The sequence below is a fragment of the Rhinopithecus roxellana genome, chromosome 2 (genome assembly GCF_007565055.1).
Source record: "Rhinopithecus roxellana isolate Shanxi Qingling chromosome 2, ASM756505v1, whole genome shotgun sequence".
Classification (NCBI taxonomy): domain Eukaryota; kingdom Metazoa; phylum Chordata; class Mammalia; order Primates; family Cercopithecidae; genus Rhinopithecus; species Rhinopithecus roxellana.
Window position 1 is genome coordinate 34,702,393 of NC_044550.1, and position 23,575 is coordinate 34,725,967.

General features: G+C 41.8%; 1 protein-coding gene across 1 annotated transcript in view; it reads right to left on the reverse strand.

The window, feature by feature from the left end:
• Positions 1-16,720, reverse strand: part of ANXA3 (annexin A3) — a 100,232-nt gene extending 83,512 nt beyond the window's left edge. The window contains exons 1-2 of the mRNA XM_010384573.2: positions 16,388-16,720; positions 13,400-13,452 (exon numbers count right to left, since the gene is read on the reverse strand). Of these exons, the coding sequence (XP_010382875.1) occupies positions 13,400-13,414 (15 nt within the window). The 5' untranslated portion in view covers positions 13,415-13,452; positions 16,388-16,720. The remainder of the gene's footprint in view (positions 1-13,399; positions 13,453-16,387) is intronic.
• Positions 16,721-23,575: the final 6,855 nt, after the last annotated feature.

The following is a 23,575-nucleotide window of genomic DNA, read 5'->3' on the forward strand; positions in this document are numbered from 1 at the left end:
GAGATCCGGCCACTGCACTCCAGCCTGGGTGACAGAGCGAGACTCCGTCTCAAAAAAAAAAAAAAAAAAAAAAAAAAAAAAAAAAAAAAAAAAAAAAAAAAAAAAAAAAGAAAGATGAATGTGATTCAGGAATCAGGGAAGACAGGAACAAACAAGCCATTGATGTTGTATTTTCCATGACACATGAGTTATAAAAAGACTTGACCCCTTGGAGAGTGTGTCACTCACAGCTAGCCTGCCTTCCATTGGCTCCTATGCCTCACCTCCTAGGTTTCTTCCCACCTCTCCAGGATACACTCACCTTTGTCTGACCTCTATAAAGTAGGCACTTCTAAAGTAGAAAGTGGCTCTCTCTTTTCTTTCCCTCTAATCCTGCTGTGGGTTATTTCTTCCACTCCCTCTTCTGTATACAGACAAATCCCACATTATAGCTCTAGCCCAGACTTCCGTTTTGAGCACTGGTCTTGCATATTCAATGTCTCCTCCATGTATTTGTTTTGATATCTCATATACCAACTCACTGTTTCCTCCCAAGCTGTTTCTTCCCCCATCTGACACTCACATAGTATTTACTCGTATTTTACATATACCTGATCATTTAATCCTCAAAACCACCCTATGAGGCAGATAAAATTAATACCCTGATTTTATAGAAGAGAAAAGAGGGTCCAGAGAGGTTAAGACACTTGCTGAGGTCACATAGCTAGCTTGTGGCACAGCCAGGATTTGAACCTAGGCAATCTGGCTCCAGTTTCTGTGCTCATCCCCAATTTGCTGAGTTTCCTCAATCTTCCCCATCCCTGGAAAAGGACCAACCATCAGCCACCAGAAACCTGGGAGTCCCCTTTGATTCCTTCACCTGCCTTTCCTTCTGAATTCCATCCATCAGCAAGGCCTGCTGAGACTATTTTAAGAAGATAATCTCATGTGCACTCCTTCCCAGCTTCTTTGCTCCTGCTTTTGTCCAAGTCACAATCATCGCTCTCCTGTACTTGAACATCTGAGTCATGTCCCTCTCTACTTCTTACTGCCCGTCTCCAGCCATTTCCCACATAGCAGCCAAGGGATCTGTTAAAGATCTAAGTTAGGCCAGGTGCGGTGGCTCATACCTATAATCTCTGCACTTTGGGAGGGAGGTCAATGCGGATGGATCACCTGAGGTCAGGAGTTCGAGACCAGCCTGGCCAAAATGATGAAACTCCGCCTCTACTAAAAATACAAAAATTTAGCCAGGCGTGGTGGCAGGAGCCTGTAATCCTAGCTACTCGGGAGGCTGGGGCAGGAGAATCGCTTGAACCCAGGAGGCGGAGGTTGTAGTGAGCTGAGATTGTGCCTCTGCACTCTGGTCTGGGCAACAGAGTGAGACTCCGTCTCAACAACAACAATGACAAAAAAAAAAAAAAAGATCTAAGTCAGATATTGTCACTCCCCTGTTTCACACTGAATAGAGTCCAAACTCCTTACACTGGTCCATAGGGCCCTGCGTGGTTTGGCCCAACCCCCATCATGGCTCTATCTGGAGCCACTCTCTCCAGATGAGAGGTGGAGTTCTCACCACACTTCAGTTCTTTGAAAGTCAAGCTGGTATACAATGAACTCTTTCCCACCTTAATGCCTTGGTTTGTGTTATTCTCTCTACCTGGAATGGTTTTTACCTTCAGTCCTCTCTTTAAAGGCCATCTTCTCTAACAGGGCTTCTTTGGCACTTGATCTGAGTAGGTCTTCTACTGTTATTCTGCATCTCAGCCACCTCTCCATTGTTAGGGCACTCAGCATTGAGTAATACCTCTCCCTGTTTATATCTATCTCTCCACCTCCTCTAAATAAAGTTCCAAAAGGCAGAGACATTTGTTTCACCCACTCCTATTTATCCAGCTGGGAGCCTAGTGCTCAGTCCCCAGATAGGGGATTAATACATAACTGTGAATTAGTTTGCTAAGTAAGAATATGAAAGCAAGACAATGACATCTCACAGTGTGGACTTTCTCCAAGCTCTACACTAGATAGTTGGCTGCCTGATGAGTTGCTTCCTTCACATATCAATAGTCTAGAAATCAAAGTTCCCATTGTATCCTGGGAGATTTGGGAGATATTTCAGAAGCTGAGTGTTTTCTAGTACACCAGAGACATGAAATGCATGACTGTGTCTGGTGATTCTGTTATGTATTTCTCCCTGTCTCTCCAAGAGCTCAGGGTTTCTCCGACAAAGGTAGCAAACCCAACTATATGGAATGAGCTGGAAACACGGGGCCTCCCCAGAGACTTTATCAACACAAACATCTTTCTCAGAATAATTTTCATGTATTTGTTTAAAGCAGATTATAAAAAAATTATATTCATCTTCTCTTGAGTCATCTAGTACCAGTATTTGTGGATTATCTCTTTGTTCTATAATCAAAGTAAAGTGCTTAACCTAGTTAAGAGTTCTTGAGCAAATCCTCCTCTTGGCTAAGGGTTACAAAAGAGTTGAAGACTGGCCGGGCGCGGTGGCTCAAGCCTGTAATCCCAGCACTTTGGGAGGCCGAGACGGGCGGATCACGAGGTCAGGAGATCGAGACCATCCTGGCTAACACGGTGAAACCCCGTCTCTACTAAAGAAATACAAAAACTTAGCCGGGCGATGTGGCGGGCGCCTGTAGTCCCAGCTACTTGGGAGGCTGAGGCGAGAGAATGGCGTAAACCCGGGAGGAGGAACTTGCAGTGAGCTGAGATCCGGCCACTGCACTCCAGCCTGGGAGACAGAGCAAGACTCCGTCTCAAAAAAAAATAAATAAATAAAAATAAAAATAAAAGAGTTGAAGACCAATGTGGCTATTCTGGCCACATACTCGGCCCTGTGCATGTCTAACTTCTGCAGGAGCTGCCTCTGTCTAAGGGTCCTGCAATCCAACAGGAATACATAGAGAATTTATATCTCCCTGGGTATATGAAGAAATATAGGGAATTTGGCTCACTGAAGTACAGAATCCACATCTTCTTAAATGGCCCTTGGCTAGAGAACGGTGGCTGTCTGCCTTAGCATTCCAGGCTGATATAACAAAATGCCATAAACTGGGTGTCTTATAAATAACAAAAATTTATTTCTCACCATTCTGGAGGCTAAAAATCCAAGATCAAGGTGCCAGCAGATTCGGTGTCTAGTGAAGTTCCATTTTATGGTTCATATACAGTACCTTCTGGCTGTGTTCTCACATTGTAGAAGACGTGACCAAGTTCCCTCCAATCTCTTTCAAAAGGAAAATAATCCCCACCTAATCCAATCACCTCCCAAAGATCCCATCTCCCAACACAATCATCCTGAAGGTCAGAATTTCAACCTATGAATAAGGGGCAGGTTGGTGGGGGAGGCGGGGCAACACAGACATTTAGACCACAGCACTGGCTTTGCAGAATTTGGGGATGCTTATTCCATCCACCTCACTCCTATGAGGGTGAGAAACCTGTGAGGGACTGAGATCAGGGATGTCTCCTGTTTGTAATATTCCGGGCAGAATATTTCTTACATAAATGGTTAAGGTCAATGATGTCTACCGGACATCATGGCAAATGCATTATTTTATGGGTTATTTATGAGTTTTTTTAAAAAGCGATAATCCTAACAAGAAGTTGCTGCAGATTTAAGAATGCTTCCTAATGTAAAGTAAACCTAGAGAATGGAAACTCCTTGAACAGTCCATGTGAAGACTTTTTGGGACTCTCTGTGGCCTTTGGAGGATATTAAAGTATCATAAAAGAGGACTATAATACCTCCCGCAATCCTCTTGTAATCTTGTACCCCTGTTATTGCTTCGTGGGAATCTTCCTATTGCATTCAAATGTGTCTTGCCCATCTGCCTCAGAGCTTACACTTGTCATTCCCTCTGCCTGGCTGCTCTTTCCCAAGATATTCTCTCAGCTCACCGTCTCATGCCACGTTGACTTCTACTCATATATCTGAGCAGAAAATCACATACCCCATCATACTTATTATCCACCTTTGCTTTTCCCCAGAGCACTTAAAACTGTCTTTTTATACTGTACATTTATTTCTCATTTATTGTCTGTCTCCCCTAATAAAATGTAGGCTCTCTGCTTTTTTATTTCTCTTTCTCTACTGTGTTGCCAGAGCCAATATCTGGCACATAAAAGATATGTGGTAAATATTAGTTGAGTGAATAAATGAATAAAAAATGCTTTTTTGTTCTGCATCCTGTTTCTTTCAATAATTCTCAAATGCCACTGTCAGACATTTCAGAGCTCCATGCCATATGTTAAAAATTCTACAAATGCAGTCTTCACCTTTCTTAAATCCTGTTCACATGGGACTGTCACTACTCCTATTGATACATGCCTCCAGAACCTACATGAGGTACTGAATAAAACACAAAGAGTTACAAATGAAAGAAGCAAAGATCTGATAATGAAGGGATAGATGAGAATTTTCTCCTGTTTTGATTTATTCTCTTATAATTCATGTGAGACCTGTGTATTCACTTTATTGCTCAGTACTCTATATACTTCTTTTTTATCTAACTGCTTTACATCCACCAAAAAAATAGACTTTGAAGAGAACAAATCGTACCTTCTCCACTTTACATTCCTTGCTGTCTGATCTAAAATGCTTTATTTTCCTCTTTACCTCTGATTTACCAGGCTCTTCCAATGGCTAAACATTAGCTTTGCATACTATCACTTTATCATGATTAAATATAAAAGAGGGACCCTCCCTCCTTCACAGTTGGGCTAACGTCAGAGAATGGCAAAGAACAGCTTTTTAGTGTTCATTCCACTCATTCCTAGGAAGCCTCTCTGCTCTCACTCAGATGAGACATTTTCCAGGCTTTGGAAACATTAAACAAAGCTTAAATGTTTTGATTTGAAATCCAGGTCTAACCTGTTTTAAATCAACTTTCTGCAATAGACCATTTGTGTACCTGTTTGAATGTCAATATTTACCTAAAGCAGTTTCAGGGAACATAGGTTTAAAACACACAGCAGAGTGGAACAGCACCTAATCAGGGAAGATGCCTGTTCTGCTTGGGAAGTGAAAAGACTTTCAGTGAAAATAGTCACCATCTTGATCTTCCATTCCCGGATGTGGTAGATGGGAGGGAGACCAGAGGAGGAGTTCAGCACATTCACATGCATGAACACAGGTTTCTCCTCACACATGTTTTAAATTTGCATAGCAAAGAAGAGCAACTACACCACGAAAGAAAGGTCTAATGGGACGTCTGTGTCAAAGCAAGAAGTATGAAACTGGACAGGACACTCGCAAACTCTTTGAACCCAGGAATAGCAGCATCCAAATGTCCAGAGCTGGTATCTTCCATGGGACAGAATTTGAAAGGCATTATCTTCCCAAAATTCTCTCTCATGTTAGCACATTGCACCTTTCCTAACAGCCCTACCACCACTGCCATTCCTCTGCGTTAACAGTGGAAATGAGACAACTGTGTCCTCATGTGTCAAACTGCACCAATCTTGCTCCCTCCAGAGTGGAAGAGTTTGGTAGGGAAGGGAGGCTGTGCCTTCTAACTCTCACCATGAACACATGATCATGGAGTAGTCATCTGCAAGGGTCCGTCCTGGTAGCCTTCCCCCCACACTTCTACCACCACGGATCCCTTTTTCAATATCTTCTATATGGATCCCATGTTTTAAATTATTCTGTCTTGCCAATCTATATTTATTACCAAACATTAATTCATTTTCCCATTTTTCCCATATATGAAAAATATGTCTAACAATCAGAGCTTCTGATCAACATAAATAGCCAGTGTCATTGGAACTAATATAACCTTGTTTTTAATATAACGTTAGTCAAAAATAAAATAATACATATTGGAAACTGTGTGCCTTAATGTGAGTTATATATGTGTAGTACAATTCGGAATGTATCTGGTCTTTGCACTGGTTCTTGGCACAGAGCTTCAAAAACCCTTGGAATTTCCTGAGTGATAGCAGTGACTTTGTGATGCAATTGGGGTGACTCATGGCATACTCTTAGATAGCCTTAGAATGATGGCTGGTCTCCAGAAAAATTAGCCCTGTGATCACAGGGTTGCAACTCTGGTCAGTCGGACCTCTGAGGATGAAAGAGGGGCTGGAGATTGAGTTCAATCATGTAGCAAACAATTTCATCAACCAATTGTGCCTACATAACGGAACTCCAATTACAATTCTGGACACTGAGGCTCAGAGGAGCTTCCTGGCTATTGAACACACTGACACAAAGGGAGGGTGAGGTGCCCTGATGCCACAGGGACAGGCCATGGAGTCTCTGGGTCCAGGACCCTTCCAGAGCTTGCCCATGTGTATCCCACATAATAAACTTGCATTCATAAGGATAGCACTTTCAGTGAGTTCTGTGAATCATTCTAGGGAATTCTTTAATTTCGGAGGGTCATGGAAACCCCCAAATTTATAGCCAGTTGGCCAGAGTGCAGGTGATTCCTGAGACTTGAACTGATATCTGAAGTGAGGGCAGTTTTGCGGAGGACTAAGCCCTTAATGCTGTGGAATCTGACGCTAACGTTGGGTAGTCAGTGTCAGAAATGTATTCCAGTATGCCCACTAGGAGTAGAAAGGGAGGATTTTTATGTCTTTAGAAATATATATGTGTTTAAAATATTATAAAATATTGAAAATAAGAGTGGTCAGAAGGAATTTGATTGAGGATATGGCATTTCTTTTAGATGGCTGAAAGAACCATTCCAATGGGGAGAGGGGGCTACTCATGTGTAATAAAATCAGGCCCAGGAAATAGGCAGAAGCCCCTCTACAAAAACAGTTGCAGCGATATTATTTGGCAAAAAATACATTTTAGAATAAAATTAATATATTGAAATCATGCTGATTAAAACTAACATTTATTGAGTGCTCACTCCATGCCAGGCACTGCTAATACATTTTACATGAACTGGCTTAATGCTTACAAACCCTAGATGAGATAGGCACTATTACCATACCTGTTTTATAGATGAGGAAACTGAAGTAGAGAAGGACTAAGCAATTTGCTCAAGAGCCTACCTTTTAAACGATTAGGGAGTTCTGAAAGGGAGAGTTAAGACTGTGGTTAGACTGGCTTCATTTTGCTCCCAGCAGAGCCTGTCCAACTAGGTACTTGCTGCTTTAATTGTTTAACTGTTTTGGATGAACTTCAAAACAGTTAGTAGGCATTGTATTTAGGTAATATGTTTTCATAAAACTTCTCTTATCCCTTGGTTGCAGAGTGCCTCTATATTCCCCTTCCTCATTTTGTAAACTGGAGTTTGGAGTGGTGAAAGGAGAATAGATACCAAGTTAGGATGTTAATAACAATTCATGGTGATTACAATGATTGTGAGTTAATTTTAAAAAATTCTAGCACCACTGGGTGTGGTGGCTCATACCAGTAATCCCAGCACTTTTTTTTTTTTTTTTTTTTTTTTTGAGACGGAGTCTGGCTCTGTGGCCCAGACTGGAGTGCAGTGGTCGGATCACAGCTCACTGCAAGCTCCGCCTCCCGGGTTCACGCCATTCTCCTGCCTCAGCCTCCGGAGTAGCTGGGACTACAGACGCCCGCCACCTCGCCCGGCTAGTTTTTTGTATTTTTTTAGTAGAGACGGGGTTTCACCGTGTTACCCAGGATGGTCTCGATCTCCTGACCTTGTGATCCGCCTGTCTCGGCCTCCCAAAGTGCTGGGATTACAGGCTCGAGCCACCGCGCCCGGCCATCCCAGTACTTTTGAAAGCCAATGTGGGTGGATCAGTTGAGCTCCAGAGTTCAAGACCAGCCTGCGCAACACAGTGAGCCCATCTCTACAAAAAAATTTAAAAATTAGCTGGGCATGCTGGGGCATGCCTGTGGTTCCAGCTACTCAGGCGACTGAGGCAGTAGGATCGCTTGAGCCCAGGAGGTTGAGGCTGCAGCAAGCCGTGATTGCGCCACTGCACTCCAGCCTGAATGACAGAGTAAAGCTCTGTCAAAAAAGCAGAGTAAAGCTCTGTCAAAAAAAAAAAAAGAAGAAAGAAAGAAAAAGAAAGAAAGAAAGAAAGAAAGAAAGAAAGAAAGAAAGAAAGAAAGAAAGAAAGAAAGAAAGAAAGAAAGAAAGAAAGAAAGAAAAAAAGACAGACTCTAGTACCGTAATAAAAATTCTAATTTGAAAGTTCAAACAAATAGGAATTACATTTATTATTATTCTGTAAATGTAAGTTAGGAACTGATCAAGGAGGAAAGAGCTCAGAGTATTTACATAAGAAAGCCAGCATTGTACAGAAATTACACAGAAAAAATACTACTGTGGTAGCTTAATAAAATGTCATGTTCTTTTTTTTTTTTTTTTTGAGGCGGAGTCTCGCTCTGCCGCCCAGGCTGGAGTGCTGTGGCCGGATCTCAGCTCACTGCAAGCTCCGCCTCCCGGGTTCACGCCATTCTCCTGCCTCAGCCTTCCGAGTAGCTGGGACTACAGGCGCCCGCCACCTCGCCCGGCTAATGTTCTAAGACATTCTAATTGGTGGGCTTCCTGAGTGCTTGCTATGGACCTACAGGCAACATATGACAAGGGACCCTGAGTCCAAGGAGTACAGACCAATAAGATATCGGACCCTTTCATCAAGGGTGAAGTGGTAGATTTCAAAATTTGCAAGCAAATGCTAATGCAACACAGACTGTTGATTCATCTGAAACAATGGTAGGGTTGCAACACCCCTGGATAGAATATAAAAGACCTAAGAAACCAGCCATTCTTTCATCTTCAATGGTAATACACTGAAATTGCAACTAATGACTTCTCCCTTGATCATACCACTGTCATAAACTAATCATACACATAACCACGTATACAGTTTTGTAGAAATGCAAGGACTTGATTGCTTATTTATGTTTGAGTGTGTATGTGCTTTTAAGTGTGGTAGAGAGAAAAAAAGAACACATAAAACTTTGTGATAAGAATATTTACAATTGGAAATCTGAAGGTTTTTACCATCTTAACCATTTCTAAGTGTAAGGTTCAGTAGTGGTTAGAATATTCACATTGTTTTGAAACATCTTCAGAACTTTTTCATCTTTCAGAACTGAAACTCTACGTATTAAACAACTCCTCTTTTTATCTTTCCTTATTCATTCCTAATGACCAGTCTGCCTTCTGTTCCTATGAATTTGACTGCTTTGGATACCTCGTATCAATGGAATCATACAGCATTTTGTCTCTTTGGGACTGACTTATTTCACTTAACATAATGGGCTCAAGGCTCGTCCATATAGTAGCATGTGACAGGGGTTTCTTCCTGTCACACAACATGTGTTTTTAAAAGACTGAATAATATTCCATTGTGTGTACGTACCGCATTTTGTTTATTCACTCTTGTCCATGGAAACTGGACTGTTTCCACCTCTTGGCTATTGTAAAAAGTACTGCAGTGAACATGGGTGTACAGATATCTTTCTTTAAGATCCTGCTTTCATTTCCTTTGGATATATATCCAGAAATGGGATTGCTGGAGCATGTGGTAGTTCTAGTTTTAAATTTTTTTGAGAATCGCTATCTTGTTTTCCATAGCGGTTCTGAGTTGTTCTTAATCGTTGCTCTCTGAGATCTCACTCACATATATTAGTTCTTTAATAGAGGGAGAGGAGGTAAATAGGAAAACAAAACAAAACAAAAACCCAGGGACAGCAGGAGCCCTTCTCTGGCTAGGGACTCTTTCTCTATGTGAGGGTTTGCTCTCCAGGCTCAGGTTAGCCTCCCCTTTGTGACCCCTCCCCACCTCTTTCCTGCTATCTGATGCCAAACGCTACCATCCCTGATGTAGCCATACTCCTAGCCCCTGTAGTAGGCAGAACAACAGCCTCCTAAAATGTATACACCATAATCCATGGAAATTGTCAATGTATTGTGTTTCATGATGAAAGGGACTTTGCAAATGTAATTAAGGTTCCAGACCTTAAAACACAGGGATTAGCCCGCGTTATCCAGGTGGGCCCAATTTAATCACACGCGCCCTTAAAAGCAGAGAAATATATTCAGCTGGAAGGAGAAGAGAAAGGCTGAAAAGAGATTCCAAGCATAAGAAAGATTTGATGCATTATTGCTGGTTCTGAGATGTAGGGGCCATGTACAACGACAGGCAGAGGCCTGCAGGAGCCAAAGACAGCTTCTGCTGGCAGCCAGCAAGGACTAAGGACTCAATTCTACAACTACAAGGAACTAAATTCTACCAACAACCTAAACGGGCTTGGAAGAGGATTCTTCCCAAAGTCCTCCAGAAAGGCACACAGTCCCAACAACGCCTTCATTTTAGTGCTGTGAGACCCATTTCAGGCTTCTAACATACAGAACTGTGAGATAATAAATAGGTGTTGTTTTACATTGCTAAATTTATGGCAATTTGTCACAGCTGCAATAGGAAATGAATACACCCTTGATCACACTCACCTGGGTCTCTCCTAGCCCTTCAGAAACGTGCCACGCCTTTGAAGGTGTCAGCGGGAGAGCCTGCTCAACTAATTTCATGTCAGTTTACTCATGGGCAAGGGCCAGAGGGAGACTTTTTTTTTTTTTTTTTGAGACGGAATCTCGCTCTATCGCCCAGGCTGGAGTGCAGTGGCCGGATCTCAGCTCACGGCAAGCTCTGCCTTCCGGGTTTACGCCATTCTCCTGCCTCAGCCTCCCGAGTAGCTGGGACTATAGGCGCCCGCCACCTCGCCCGGCTAGTTTTTTGTATTTTTTAGTAGAGACGGGGTTTCACGGTGTTAGCCAGGATGGTCTCGATCTCCTGACCTCGTGATCCACCCGTCTCGACCTCCCAAAGTGCTGGGATTACAGGAGACTTTTTTTTTTTAACACCAGCATTTTGGAGAGATGTTCACCTCACTCTATGAGATGTTCATAAAAGCAGCAGGGATTTCAGATGAAAGATGAGAGATTAGCCTAGCCAGTGGGAAGGGAGTAATTTGGGTCAAACAAAGCCTTCCAACAGCACACCTTCCATCCATACTGCCCAGGCCAAGGGATGGTCACATCTCTACACAGGCTTTTCTTTAAACTTGCACTGTCCCTTACTTATAAAATATAATGTATGCTCATGATTAAAAAAAATTCAAACAGTACAAAAGGTGATATATTGAAAAGTAAAAGTGCTCTTTCTCACTATTCTACCTTTCCACAGAGTTTTCATGTAATAGTCTTTCTGTATATTTTGTATTTTCTTTGTTCTTTCTTTTAAACAGAACCCCTCTGTGCATATTATTCGCTAAGTTGTTTTTTTACTTTTTATTTTTTTAGACGGAAGTCTCACTCTTTCGCCCAGGCCAGACTGCAGTGGCGCTATCTCCGCTCACTGCAAGCTCCACCTCCCGGGTTCACGCCATTCTCCTGCCTCAGCCTCCCGAGTACCTGGGACTACAGGCGCCCGCCACTGTGCCCGGCTAATGTTTTTTTTTTTTAATATATATATTTAGTAGAGACGGGGTTTCACCCGTCTCTACTAAAGCCAGGATGGTCTCAATCTCCTGACCTCATGATCCACCCGCCTTGGCCTCCCAAAGTGCTGGGCTTACAGGTGTGAGCCACCGCACCTGGCAATTTTTAAAATTGTTATATCTTGGGACTTTTTAAAATGTCAGTTCACATACAACTGATCCACTTTTTGCACATTCGTTTTAATGATCACATAAAAATGCCTATAAGTTATAAATGAGTAATTTGCTTATTCCTACCCTATCGATGGACATTTATGCTGTCTACATGTTTTCATTAATACAAACAAATGTAGCTGGGCCCCTATTTTTTCAACCTTATGCAAGTTTATCTATAAGATACATACCCACAAGTGGAATTACTGGGTTTAAAGGACGTGTGCATTCAAGGACTGATAGATATTGTCAAAATACCATCCAAAAGTGTACCAAATTTACTCCCCTATGAACAGATAATAAAAATATCACCTTGCCCACATCCTCTACATTACTTTTTTTTTTTTTAACCTTCACCAATCTTTTAGGTAGAAAAGGGTTTCTCATCATGATATTTTTGTTTCTTCAATTCTGAGTGAGATGCAGGATTAAAAAAAAATAGATACGGTCTCACTCTGTCACCCAAGCTGGAATACAGTGGCATGAACATGGCTCACTGCAGCCTCCACCTCTTGGGCTTAAACGATCCTCCCACCTGAGCCTCCTGAGTAGCTAGGACCATGGGTATGCCCTACCACGTTCAGCTGATTTTTAGGTTTTGTTTTGTTTTATTTTGTTTTTTAAGAGACTGGGTCTTGCCATATTACCCATGCTGGTCTTGAACTTCTGGGCTCAAATGATCCTCCCACCTTGGCCTCCCAAAATGCTGGGATTATAGGTGTGAGCCACCATGTCTGATCTTGTCGCACCTTTTGATGTTATTGGACACTTATAATTATTTTTATGTCCTGTTTATGTCCCTTACAATTTTTTCTGTCAAGTTCATTTTTTTAACTGATTTATTCAAGTTATTTGCATGTTAAGGAAAAAGTCTTTTGCCTAATGTGCTGCAAATATTTTTGCCCTGTGAGCTGTCTTCTGCCTCTACCAATGGGATTGTTGGCTGTCATAATTATAAACTTGTATGTAGTTAAAATAGATCAATATTTTTCTTTTAGGCCTTTGGTTTTGTGTCACAGTTGTAAGTGCCTTCCCCACTCCAAGATTATTCTTCAATCCATTCATATTTCTTTTTCTTTTTTTTTTTGAGATGGATTCTCACTCTGTTTCCCAGGCTGGAGTGCAGTGGTGTGATCTCAGCTCACTGCAACCTCCACCTTCCAGGTTCAGGGGATTCTCCTGCCTCAGCCTCCTGAGTAGCTGGGATTACAGGCATGTGCCATCACACCGGGCTATGCTGGTATTTCTAGTAGAGACAGGGTTTCACCATGTTGGCCAGGCTGGTCTCGAACTCCTGGCTTTAGGTGATCCACCCACTTAGGCCTCCCAAAGTGCTAGCATTACAGGTGTAAGCCACCACACCCAGCCCATTCATATTTCATTTTCTTCATTTCTGTATTTTATCCACATGGAATTTATTTTATTGTAAGGCAGAAAAAGGAATACAGATTTACTTTTTACCCAAACAGCTAGAAGTTTTCCTAACATTTATTGAATAACCCATCTCTTCTTCTCCAATATGTCATCTTTTTCATATAATAAATTCCCAAATTATATACTAAATTTATTATCAGATTTTGACCTTTCTGCTTGGTGTCATCATAAATTATTTTAACTATGTAACTTTACAATGCATCTTAAAAAATATTTTATTATTTTTGACATCCTCTGGCTTTTCTGGAATGTTAATTTTGCCAGATAAACTTAACAACTTTCACAAAATTTTTCTTGCTATCTTGACTTTCTGTGTTTTGGTTTGACTCATATATGTTACTGTGTTGTGAAGGCTTAATTTTTACTTACCCAGATAGATGCCATGATATCCCACCTTTGCCTTGAGCTGAGATCACACTAATCTATTAAAAGAAAAAAAGATTAGTAAATGGTATCAATATGTGATTTAGAACACAATAATCTCAGTCCAACCCTCAATCTTGAATCCAGAAAGCAGATGTCAACATTCACAGAAAACCTTCTCAGGAAGAGGATATATCTGACATTGGATATCCCATTTGCTAAACAAACATTTACTGAGCATCTACCATATGCAAGGGACTGTGCTAGACCTGTGAGGACTTCAAGACAAGAGACAGAAAAAAATCTTTGTACTTAAGATGCTTACAAATATACTTCCTGAAAAGCCAGTGTTTGACTTATTTAAAGTCCAGCAGAACTATGCTGATTACTGACAGGCTACCACTACGGGGATCAGTAACAACAAAAACATAGGATTTTGTTTCTCCTCACCAAATCAACACAAAGTTTAGCTGCCTTCAACTGGATTCCGTGTGCTTGATTGTGAAACCTCCATGTACATTTTACAAGGCTCCAAGCCTACAGTCTGTTCTAAAGACACGTCTGCTCTTTGAGGAGGTGGTCCAGTCCTTGGTGGGGTGCAGAGGTGAAAGGGACAGTTCTTTGATTGGGAAGCTAGACACATTTTTCTGAAATAGATATTATTCAAACAAGCTGGCATATCTCCAGGGTTGATTTAGAAATGCAAGTTGCTCCCACCCTTCCTGGGAACAACATATTCTAAAAATTCCCTGACACCCCAGAGCAAAGTTCAGTGGGAAATTACACTATTAGTCTCTGAAAATACGTTGCCCTGGTTTTTTCAGGCTCCCTGTAGCCTAGGGCAGTTGACTCTCTAGTTAGAGTCAAACACGGTATCTCTCTTTTTTTTTTTTTTTTTTTTTTTTTTTTTGAGACGGAGTCTTGCTCTGCCACCCAGGGTGGAGTGCAGTGGCCGGATCTCAGCTCACTGCAAGCTCCGCCTCCCGGGTTTACGCCATTCTCCTGCCTCAGCCTCCCGAGTAGCTGGGACTACAGGCGCCCGTCTCGTCGCCCGGCTAGTTTTTTGTATTTTTAAGCAGAGACAGGGTTTCACCGTATTAGCCAGGATGGTCTCGATCTCCTGACCTCGTGATCCGCCCGTCTCGGCCTCCCAAACACGGTATCTCTCTAAATAGATGCTCTTTGACTTATGAGGGGTTACAGTCAGATAAACTATTATGAAGTCTAAAACTCAGAAGTGAAATCATCCTATACAGTGAAAACAAGGTATTATTAGTTCTCGTTTTGCCTCTTAAAGCTAAACACAATTTCTTTGGGCCTCAATTTCCTTATCTTTAAAAAGTGAAGAAGGGGGTGTTGCCAGCATTGAACGAGGTCAGTTTCACAAGGCTGGGGATTCTTCTTATCTGTGTGCACTGGGGCACAGTAGATATTAAAAGAAAGAAAGAAAAAAAAAAGTATCGATTAAATGAATGATTTAATACAAGCCACACAATCATCCAGCGAGTTAGGTATTACATCTCCATTCTGCATATGAAGAAGCTGGGGCCAGAGAGGTATGGTAACGTCCCACAGTCACACAGCTAGTGAGTGGACCCCTACTGCATGGAGGCAGCTAGACTCTAAATGTATGAACCTAACCCCGATGCTTCTGCCTTATCCCACTGCCTGGCCTACACCTGACCAAACCTGACCCTCAATATGCGTTGATCCAGTAGAATTGGAAAATTATTAAGAATTTTTACTAATCTATCATTTAATTTTTAAGATGTAAAGAATTACTCCACAGCGAAAGCCAAATGACTTAAACAGAATTTCAACATATCCTTTCCTGAAAGGGATTACATCATTTCCTTTTACTTCCTCCTCTATGGTTATTTCTAAACAGGTTTCTCTACACAACCACATAGTTCTGGGAACAAGATTCTGGTTTTCTTTACATTGAAAAATTCCCTTTCTGGTCAGTCTGAAGTTTTCTGTCTTCGTGAAAACCAAAGGTGATATCCTTATGCAATAATGTTTTAATTTTAAAACATTATTTACAATAAAACAAAAATTATGTAAATATTACAATTTACGTAAAACATTAGTTACATTTTAAAAAATGATGTTGATGAACATAGCAAATGTATCTTTCCCAGAGGGCAGAGTCTTGCTGTCAGTGCTGAACACAAATGCTTGGAAAGAATTCGGCCCTGGCTATACAATTTCTTATCAGTAGCCGGATGGGCCTCCAGCGACCCAGAACCTCCCAGCACCTGCATAGTTTCCTGTATATGGTCATCTGCAATCAAGTATCCAAACCTCCCACCTGGGGACTGAAATGCCAAGGGAGTGATTCATGTCTAGTGAATAGGATTCTGTTTCAAAGAAAACGGTGAGTCTTTTCAGGAAAAAGCAAAATTCTTGAACTTCCAACCCTCAATATGCAAATCCACTTTTTTCTACCTCCTAAAACAATAAGTAAAATAAAATAAATTGCTTATGTGAAGGGGTGAAGATGCTCACAGGGTGGGTGCGATTCCAAGTCCACAGAGCAGACCTCTGAGCCAGCCCCGTCTGCGATGCCGGGGACCCGAGGAACCTTACGACTCCCAGCGTTTTTCTGTCCCCTAGACCTTTAGGACTGGGGAGGCCGAGATGGCTAAGTGGATCCCCTACGCTGCTAGCTGCAATAAGTGAAGCTTTCAGGGAGCGAAGACAGCTAAGTATCAGCTTGGGCCCCACCAAGACCTGGGTGAACCTCCCATGGCACGGCACTTTTCCTCCCCTGGGCCCCAGTCTCCTCGACTCTGAAATGCGGCACTGAGATCCCTCCAGCTCCGTACCGCGGAGCTGGGTTGGGGCCGGGCGCGGGCGCCAGCTGCCAGCCCTGCCCGGGGTCGAGCAGCACTCTCGGGGGAACCCGACGAGGCGCCGCGACCTCCCCAAGCCACCCGGCAGCCGGCTGCGGTGGGCGAGGCTCGCTGGAACGCGCCGGGGGGCGAAACTTACCCCGAAAGGCGGCGGCTGGAAACTGGTGTGCGGGTGAACTGCGAGCGAAGGTGTTCGCCCCGGGCGCTGATGCTCCTCGCTGGCTCCGGGCCTGGATCGCGACCGCACCCCTTCCTCCTGCCCCTCCTCCGGCCTCTCGACTCCACCTGATTGCGGCCCCAGGCCCCGGGAAAGGGAAGCCGCGCCCTGCTGCCGCCGGGCTCCATCCCTGTTACACACTCGCCCCAGCTCTGCTCCCTCACGGGTCGCTAAGCTTCTCCACCCTTTTCTCCCTACGTCCTCATTTCGCCCTCGGTTTCCACTACACCTTTACTTTCTCAAATGTACTGCAATGCTTATTTTGTTCTAGGCAGTGTGGATTCGGAGATTAGACTGTCCCCACACCTAAGGAACTCACTGCGCGGCATAGGTGGCGGTCACCTAACATTAATAATACTCAGTAACATTGATCGGGCATTTACTTTGTACCAGGCACTGTTCTAACGTCTTTAGGAATATGAGCGGATTTATTAGGTTGGTGCAAAAGTAATCGCGGTTTTTGCCATTGAAGTGTCTCCGACAACAACTCTATGAGGTAGACACTATTATCCCCATTTTATAGGTGAGGAAATTGAGATACAGAGACGTTGGGTAACTTCGGCAAATTTACACAGACAGTAAATGCCAGAGCTACTGTTTGGAACTCAACTATTTCAGTAATTCCTCTTCTAAACGTGTTGACCCTCTAGTATGAGGATTCCAACTAAAGGCTCAGGGAGACGGTAACCTGGAAGGGCATTCTAGGCATTTGGAAAAGCACAACAAATCATCGAGGCTAAAAGAATAAAGCCCTGCTCGTATGAGGGAATTATGAGCAGTTGTGTGCGGAAGGATGTAGAAGATAATAAAAAGTTACCATGTATTGGGTTATCAGGTATTGAAGTAAGTGCTTGAATACCTTACGTCTTTTATCTTCAAGGGAACTCTAGGAGGCGCTATTTTTATCGCAATTTGCAGAAGAGGAAACTGAAGCTTAGAAAAGTGAAGTGATTTATCCAAGACCACATAAGTAAAAAGTATTGCTTACACTCAGTCATCACTGGGCTCCTTATGTATTTACTCAAAGGAATTGAAAACTTACCGCTACAAACACCTGCACATAGATGTTTACAGTAGCTTTACTCATAAGTATCAAAACTCGGAAGCAACCAAGATGTAATTCGTAGGTGAATGGATAAATAAATTGTGATACATCTATACAATAGAATTTTATTCAGCGCTGGAAAGAAATTAACTATCAAGCTATAAAAACCCATGGAAGAAACTTAAATGCATATTACTAACAGAAAGAAGCCCATTTGAAAATGCTACATACTATGATTCCCACTATATGACATTCCAGAAAAGGCAACACTATGGAGACAGTAAAAACATCAATGGTTTCTAGGAGTTGAGGGGAGGTAGGGTGAACAGGTGGAGCACAGAGGATTTTTAGAGTGAAAATACTCTGTATGATATAATGGTGGATACATATCATTATACATTTGTCAAAATCCATAGAATGTACACCAAGAGTGAACCATAATGTAAGCTATGAACTTCAGTGATAATGATATGTCAATGTAGGTTCACCAGTTGTAAATACACTACTCTGGTGGATGGTGTTGATAACAGAGGAGACTATGCGTATGTGGGGGCAGGGGACATTTGGGAAATCTCTGTACCTTCTACTCAGTTTTGCTTGGAACCTAAAGGACACAAATTGCTAATATCAGATCAAAAGAAGGAACCTAAAAACTGTTCTAAAAAGGAAAGCCTATTTGAAATACATGATACCTTGTTATTTTATATATTGTGTTAAGCTATGGGGAAAGAATTTAAAACATAGCAGGCTTTTGGGGGAGAAGGATGGTAAGAAGACTGAGACAGTCAGGGAAGGAGGCAACACAATTTGACTTGATTGCACACATTATCGTTTGAAAGAATTCTTACCTTGCACTACCCCTTTTATCTTCAAGGGTAAATTGAAGTTCTCCATATTTAAGTTGCTGTGTTCTATAGTTCTCAATCATAGTATAAATTGCCCTCTTTCTTTCTTTCTTCCCTTCTTTCTTCCCTTCTTTCTTTCTTTCTTTCTTTCTTTCTTTCTTTCTTTCTTTCTTTCTTTCTTTCTTTCTTTCTTTCTTTCCTTTCTTTCTTTCTCTTTCTCTTTTTCTTCTTTCTTTCTTTCCTTCTTTCTTTCTTCTTCTTTCTTTCTTCTCTCTCTCTGTTTTTCTTTCTCTCTCTCTTTTTTTTTTTTTTTTTTTGACAGTGTCTCACTCTGTCACCCAGGCTGGAGTGCAGTGGCACAATCTCACTGCAACCTCTGCCTCCTGGGTTCAAGCAATTCTCCCACCTCACCCTCCCAAGCAGGTGAGACTACAGCACCCCACCACCACCACGTCCAGCTAATTTTAAAATTTTTAATAGAGACAGGGTTTCACCTTGTTGGCCAGGCTGGTCTCAAACTCCTGACCTCAAGTGATCTGCCTGCCTTGGCCTCCCAAAGTGCTGGAATTATGGGTGTGAACCACTGCTCTCGGCCCCTATTTCTATTCATTCTGGAAAAAACTTTTAGTGAAAGTATTAATTTGGAGATAGGATTGGGACTAACAAATTGCCATTTAGGTGTTTGTATATTAATAGAAACTTAAGCTGCGTGAATAGTTTTTTTTTTTTTTTTTGAGACAGAGTCTTGCTCTGTCACCCAGGCTGGAGGGCAGTGATGCCATCTCGGCTCACTGCAACCTCCACCTCCCAGGGTCAAGCGATTCTCCCGCCTCAGCCTCCTGAGTAGCTAGGATTACAGGCGCTCTCCACCAAGCCCTGCTAATTTTTTTGCATTTTTGGAAGACACAGGGTTTCACCATGTTGGCCAGGCTGGTCTTGAACTCCTGACCTCAGGTGATCCTCCCACCTTGGCCTCCCAACGTGCTGGGAGTACAGGCGTGAGCTACCATGCCAGGCTGAATACTTTTTTTTTTTTCCTAGTCTTTCAGCAGTATTATATATGCTGGCTTTTTTTTTTTTTTTTTTTTTTTTTTGAGATGGAGTCTCGCTCTGTTGCCCAGGATGCAGTGCAGTGGTCAGATCTCAGCTCACTGCAAGCTCCGCCTCCTGGGTTCACGCCATTCTCCTGCCTCAGCCTCCCGAGTAGCTGGGACTACAGGCGTCCGCCACCGCGCCCGGCTAATCTTTTGTATTTTTAGTAGAGACGGGGTTTCACCGTGGTCTTGATCTCCTGACCTTGTGATCCGCCCGCCTCGGCCTCCCAAAATGCTGGGATTACAGGCGTGAGCCACTGCGCCCGGCCTATATGCTGGCCCTTTAACTGACGCAGCAGTTGCTTGAATCAGGATAAGCATGGCTGGAGCTGCTTGAGTGTGAGCTGAAGAGATTACAGTCTTGGTCCTTAAAGCTGAGTCCTGGGACCTGGAAACTCATTAGAAATGCAAATTCCCTGAAACCCTACTCCATCAAGTGATTCTGATGCACCCTAAAGTTTGAGAACCACTGGTTTAAGAGGAGCTACAATGGAAAAGGCAGAGATGGTCATGCTTAAAAGGCCAGTGCCCTGGGAGCCCTCTCAGATTTACAAATCCAAAGTAATGAGCTTTCTGCACGAGAGAAGATAGGATGGTGTTGTGCATTCTGTTCTGCATAGTAATTCCTGACTCCCATTCAGACTTCACCACAATAAACAAATCCCATGTTACCTTGAAAAATTCTGAGATTAGCATGAAATGAGTGGAAAATATTTATTGTTATTTGTGCCAGACATTGGGTAATGCACTTTACATACGTGACCTATGTCATGCTTACCAACCAGCTGTAAATTATTTGATTGCCTCTATTTTGCAGATACAGAGAGACAGGCTCAGAGGGACTCAGTAAGTTCTACGAGTTGTATTCCAGGCAACTAGGAATTAATAGGGCTAGATTTGTAGCCAGAAGAAAATGAGTAACAGATGATGTTTTACATGTAGGCTTTATTTTAATTGTTTAAATCATTCAGAATTTAACTTCTTTGATTTCAGGATGGTAACTTTAACAAATGCACTTTTATCATTTTTTGACTTTTTCTAGTTGTATCAATAGCCCTATTACCACCATTTATACTAGAAACAGGTCATGGCATATTATAAAACTATTTTTTCCCCCAAAGGATGAGTTTTCTTGGAAGGAAATATTAGATGATGCTGTTAGAATCCAGGTTTATGGTTATCCAGAAAAAGAATTCAGAAAGGTCATTTAATAAAACTTTCATTATTCTGAATACACAGAACTTTACAGGTTAGTAAAAAGCAAATTTTCTTATAGCACCCTGATCAACAGAACAATTTAACAGCCAAATAAAAAATTTTAAAGCAAAGTTATTGAGATATATTTCGAACATATGGTAAAATGTGAAGGAAAAACTAACTGATTACGTGATTGTGGCTGTTAAATACATAGTTGCTGTTACAGTGATGTGTTGGAGCTGGGTTATACCAGCGTGTGAAAGCCAATTCCTGAATTTTCAGTTATTTCACAGCCAGTATTAAATGTAGACATTATTACAAGTTAAATAAATATAATTGAATAAATTATGTTAAAAACAAAGGTAATAGGTACTCAAAATTAACCACTTCCTAATTATTTCACTATATTTTATTATTGTTGATGCTTTCCAGGTTGTGTTTATTGCATCCATGTGGTGACAATAGTGCATAAAGTTGTACTTCTGTGTATCTCTTCCCAACTCCACATTCAGTGAAATTATTCTAGTGGGTTGTATTCAGCTATGATGGGAGTATATACAACACAAAAACTAGGAAATACTATAAATTGAGCCTCCCTTTACCCCAAAGGTCAGTTGTGAAGCATTTATCAGCACATCACTCTTTACAATAACAAACAAATTTGAAATTGAGACAAGATTTGAGTTCAGCTATTTAATTGTGATTTACACTAGAGAAGTGGAACCAAACGGCACTGAATTTAAGGACTGTATAAGAGTTTGGACAGAAAGAGACAGCATACTCAAAGGGTCTGAAAAAAGAGTCAAATAAAGGAACTATTTACAAACGCATGGGCAGAGTTTGGCTAGGTATCCACAGGGATGATATAGTCTCCAAGGACTAGGGACAGGATGAAATTATGACTACCTCTAGCCTTGCATGGGCAAGGGAAGGAAGGGGTTTCATCAGAACCCGTGAGACCTGTGGCCAGGGAGGGATGCAGCCACCCCAGAATCACAAGGCAGAAGGAAGCAGGGAGGAGGCGAAACACACATCGTCTTGTCTCTCATCGGTCGTTCCACTTGGCCAACCTCAACCAGAAGCCGAGAGGCAATGGAGCCTTGAAGAAGCAGTTGATAAAAAGTCGGTTTCCCAGTGCACAGGGCAGGGCAGATTGAGTGTGCAGCAAACAGAATCAGCAGCACAGGGACTCTTGGGAGTTGCTAGTATCCAGCACTGGTTCATTTGTAAAGCATTCCTTAGTGGGATGTTTAAGGGAGATAGCTTGATACTAGTTTTTAACAATTTATGAAACTTATTCCAGAGACTGAAATTTGAATAACTTCTATAACTTGCTGAGCAGTCTTGGAACTGAGATATCTTGATGCTAGTTTTTTTAAAATTTATGAAAATTATTCCAGAGACTGACATTCTAATAACTTTTATAAAACTTGCTGAGTAGTCTTGGAACTTGGCCTTAAACCAAGATGAGCCTAGGGATAAAATTATGCCAGCTTTTTTAGAGACGGTTGCAGCATAGGTCTATTTTGTTGTATCAATCAAGTGATGTAACTTTTCATGACAAGCATTAAATTTAGGTTATAGGAGCTTGGGACCATTTTAAATCAACAAGTTGTGTTTGTGAAGGCCTTCAAAGATTTGAAATTCTGACATTCATATAAAACTTTCAAAGGAAATTATCCAGGACAACTATGTCTTATGGGGTTGTTATGAAGACTGAATGAGGTACAGAATATAAGGGAGTCATTGTTCTTGATTGGAGCATTGCCAGATATGCCCAATATATCATTTGATATAGTCCCTGTAACAATCCCGGGGCATTAGCTACTCTCAGTGCACAGGGTTCTAGGTAAGAGTTCTCTGTGGCTCATTTGGGGACAGAATCTCTATTACAGATTGTGGTATCTTAATATTAGGTTGAGACATACAAAACTATTGATACTGGACTATTTTTAACCTATCAAATCATCAATTTCACATAGCTGAACTTAATAACACATTCCAAATATAGTCTTCTTCCACCACTCCCAGTACATTTCTTCAAAAGCAGTCTATGAGACATTTTAAATTCTAAATGGGAACTCATTTTCTGCTACTACTCCTCAAGATCCCTCAATTTTATGGCCATGACATTTCCAGTCTCAGAAGCATTTTTATAGACAATCCTAACAATTCTTAGATTGGTTCCTGGTAGTTTCTCTGCACTCTAGAGAAATGAACTCCAGGGCAGAGAGTCTGCTCTAAGGCAATGGATAATCACAGGAAATGCTGAGGACTGGAAGTTTACATTAAGCTCCTGGCAGCATCTCCGCAACTTCCAGGATTGGTTGTGGCATCCCTTCCCCAGATTTTCTATAAACATGCTTTCTCAACTCTTGCTGAGTTTGCAAATGTGCCAACAGAGCCCTGCTGGTCACTGTTATTGGCAGTTATTTGTTTTATCCGAAGGGAAAGGCACATAAATGCACAGGCTTGCGGAATGCAAAGACCAACTGGGTACAGTTCCATTTTGACTCTGTGATTTTTCCCTTCATGAGCCTATAAACTCGTTTGGAGCTTTGGTCTTTCCCAGGGTCGATGATGTATGCTCAAATATTTGCATGTGCACAGAAGGACATAAGCCACCCTCATACTATATCACGTCTCTTTAGAAGTTTTGATAATAAATACAAACATCATCTTATTATATGGCACATGGAAATTTTAATTATTCTTCTTTGTCTCAGAATTTCAACTGATTGCCACAGAAGACCTATGATAATCTGGGAACATATAATTTATTCAGCATCTTACTCTGAACACAGTTAATGAGTATCTCAGATTCACCCTCATTAGAAGGGTTTTCTCCAAAAGACTGCTTCAAATTTTAGCTTGAATTTTGCCATCTTAATGGCAATGTCTATATTAATAAGAGATACAATCTAAAAAG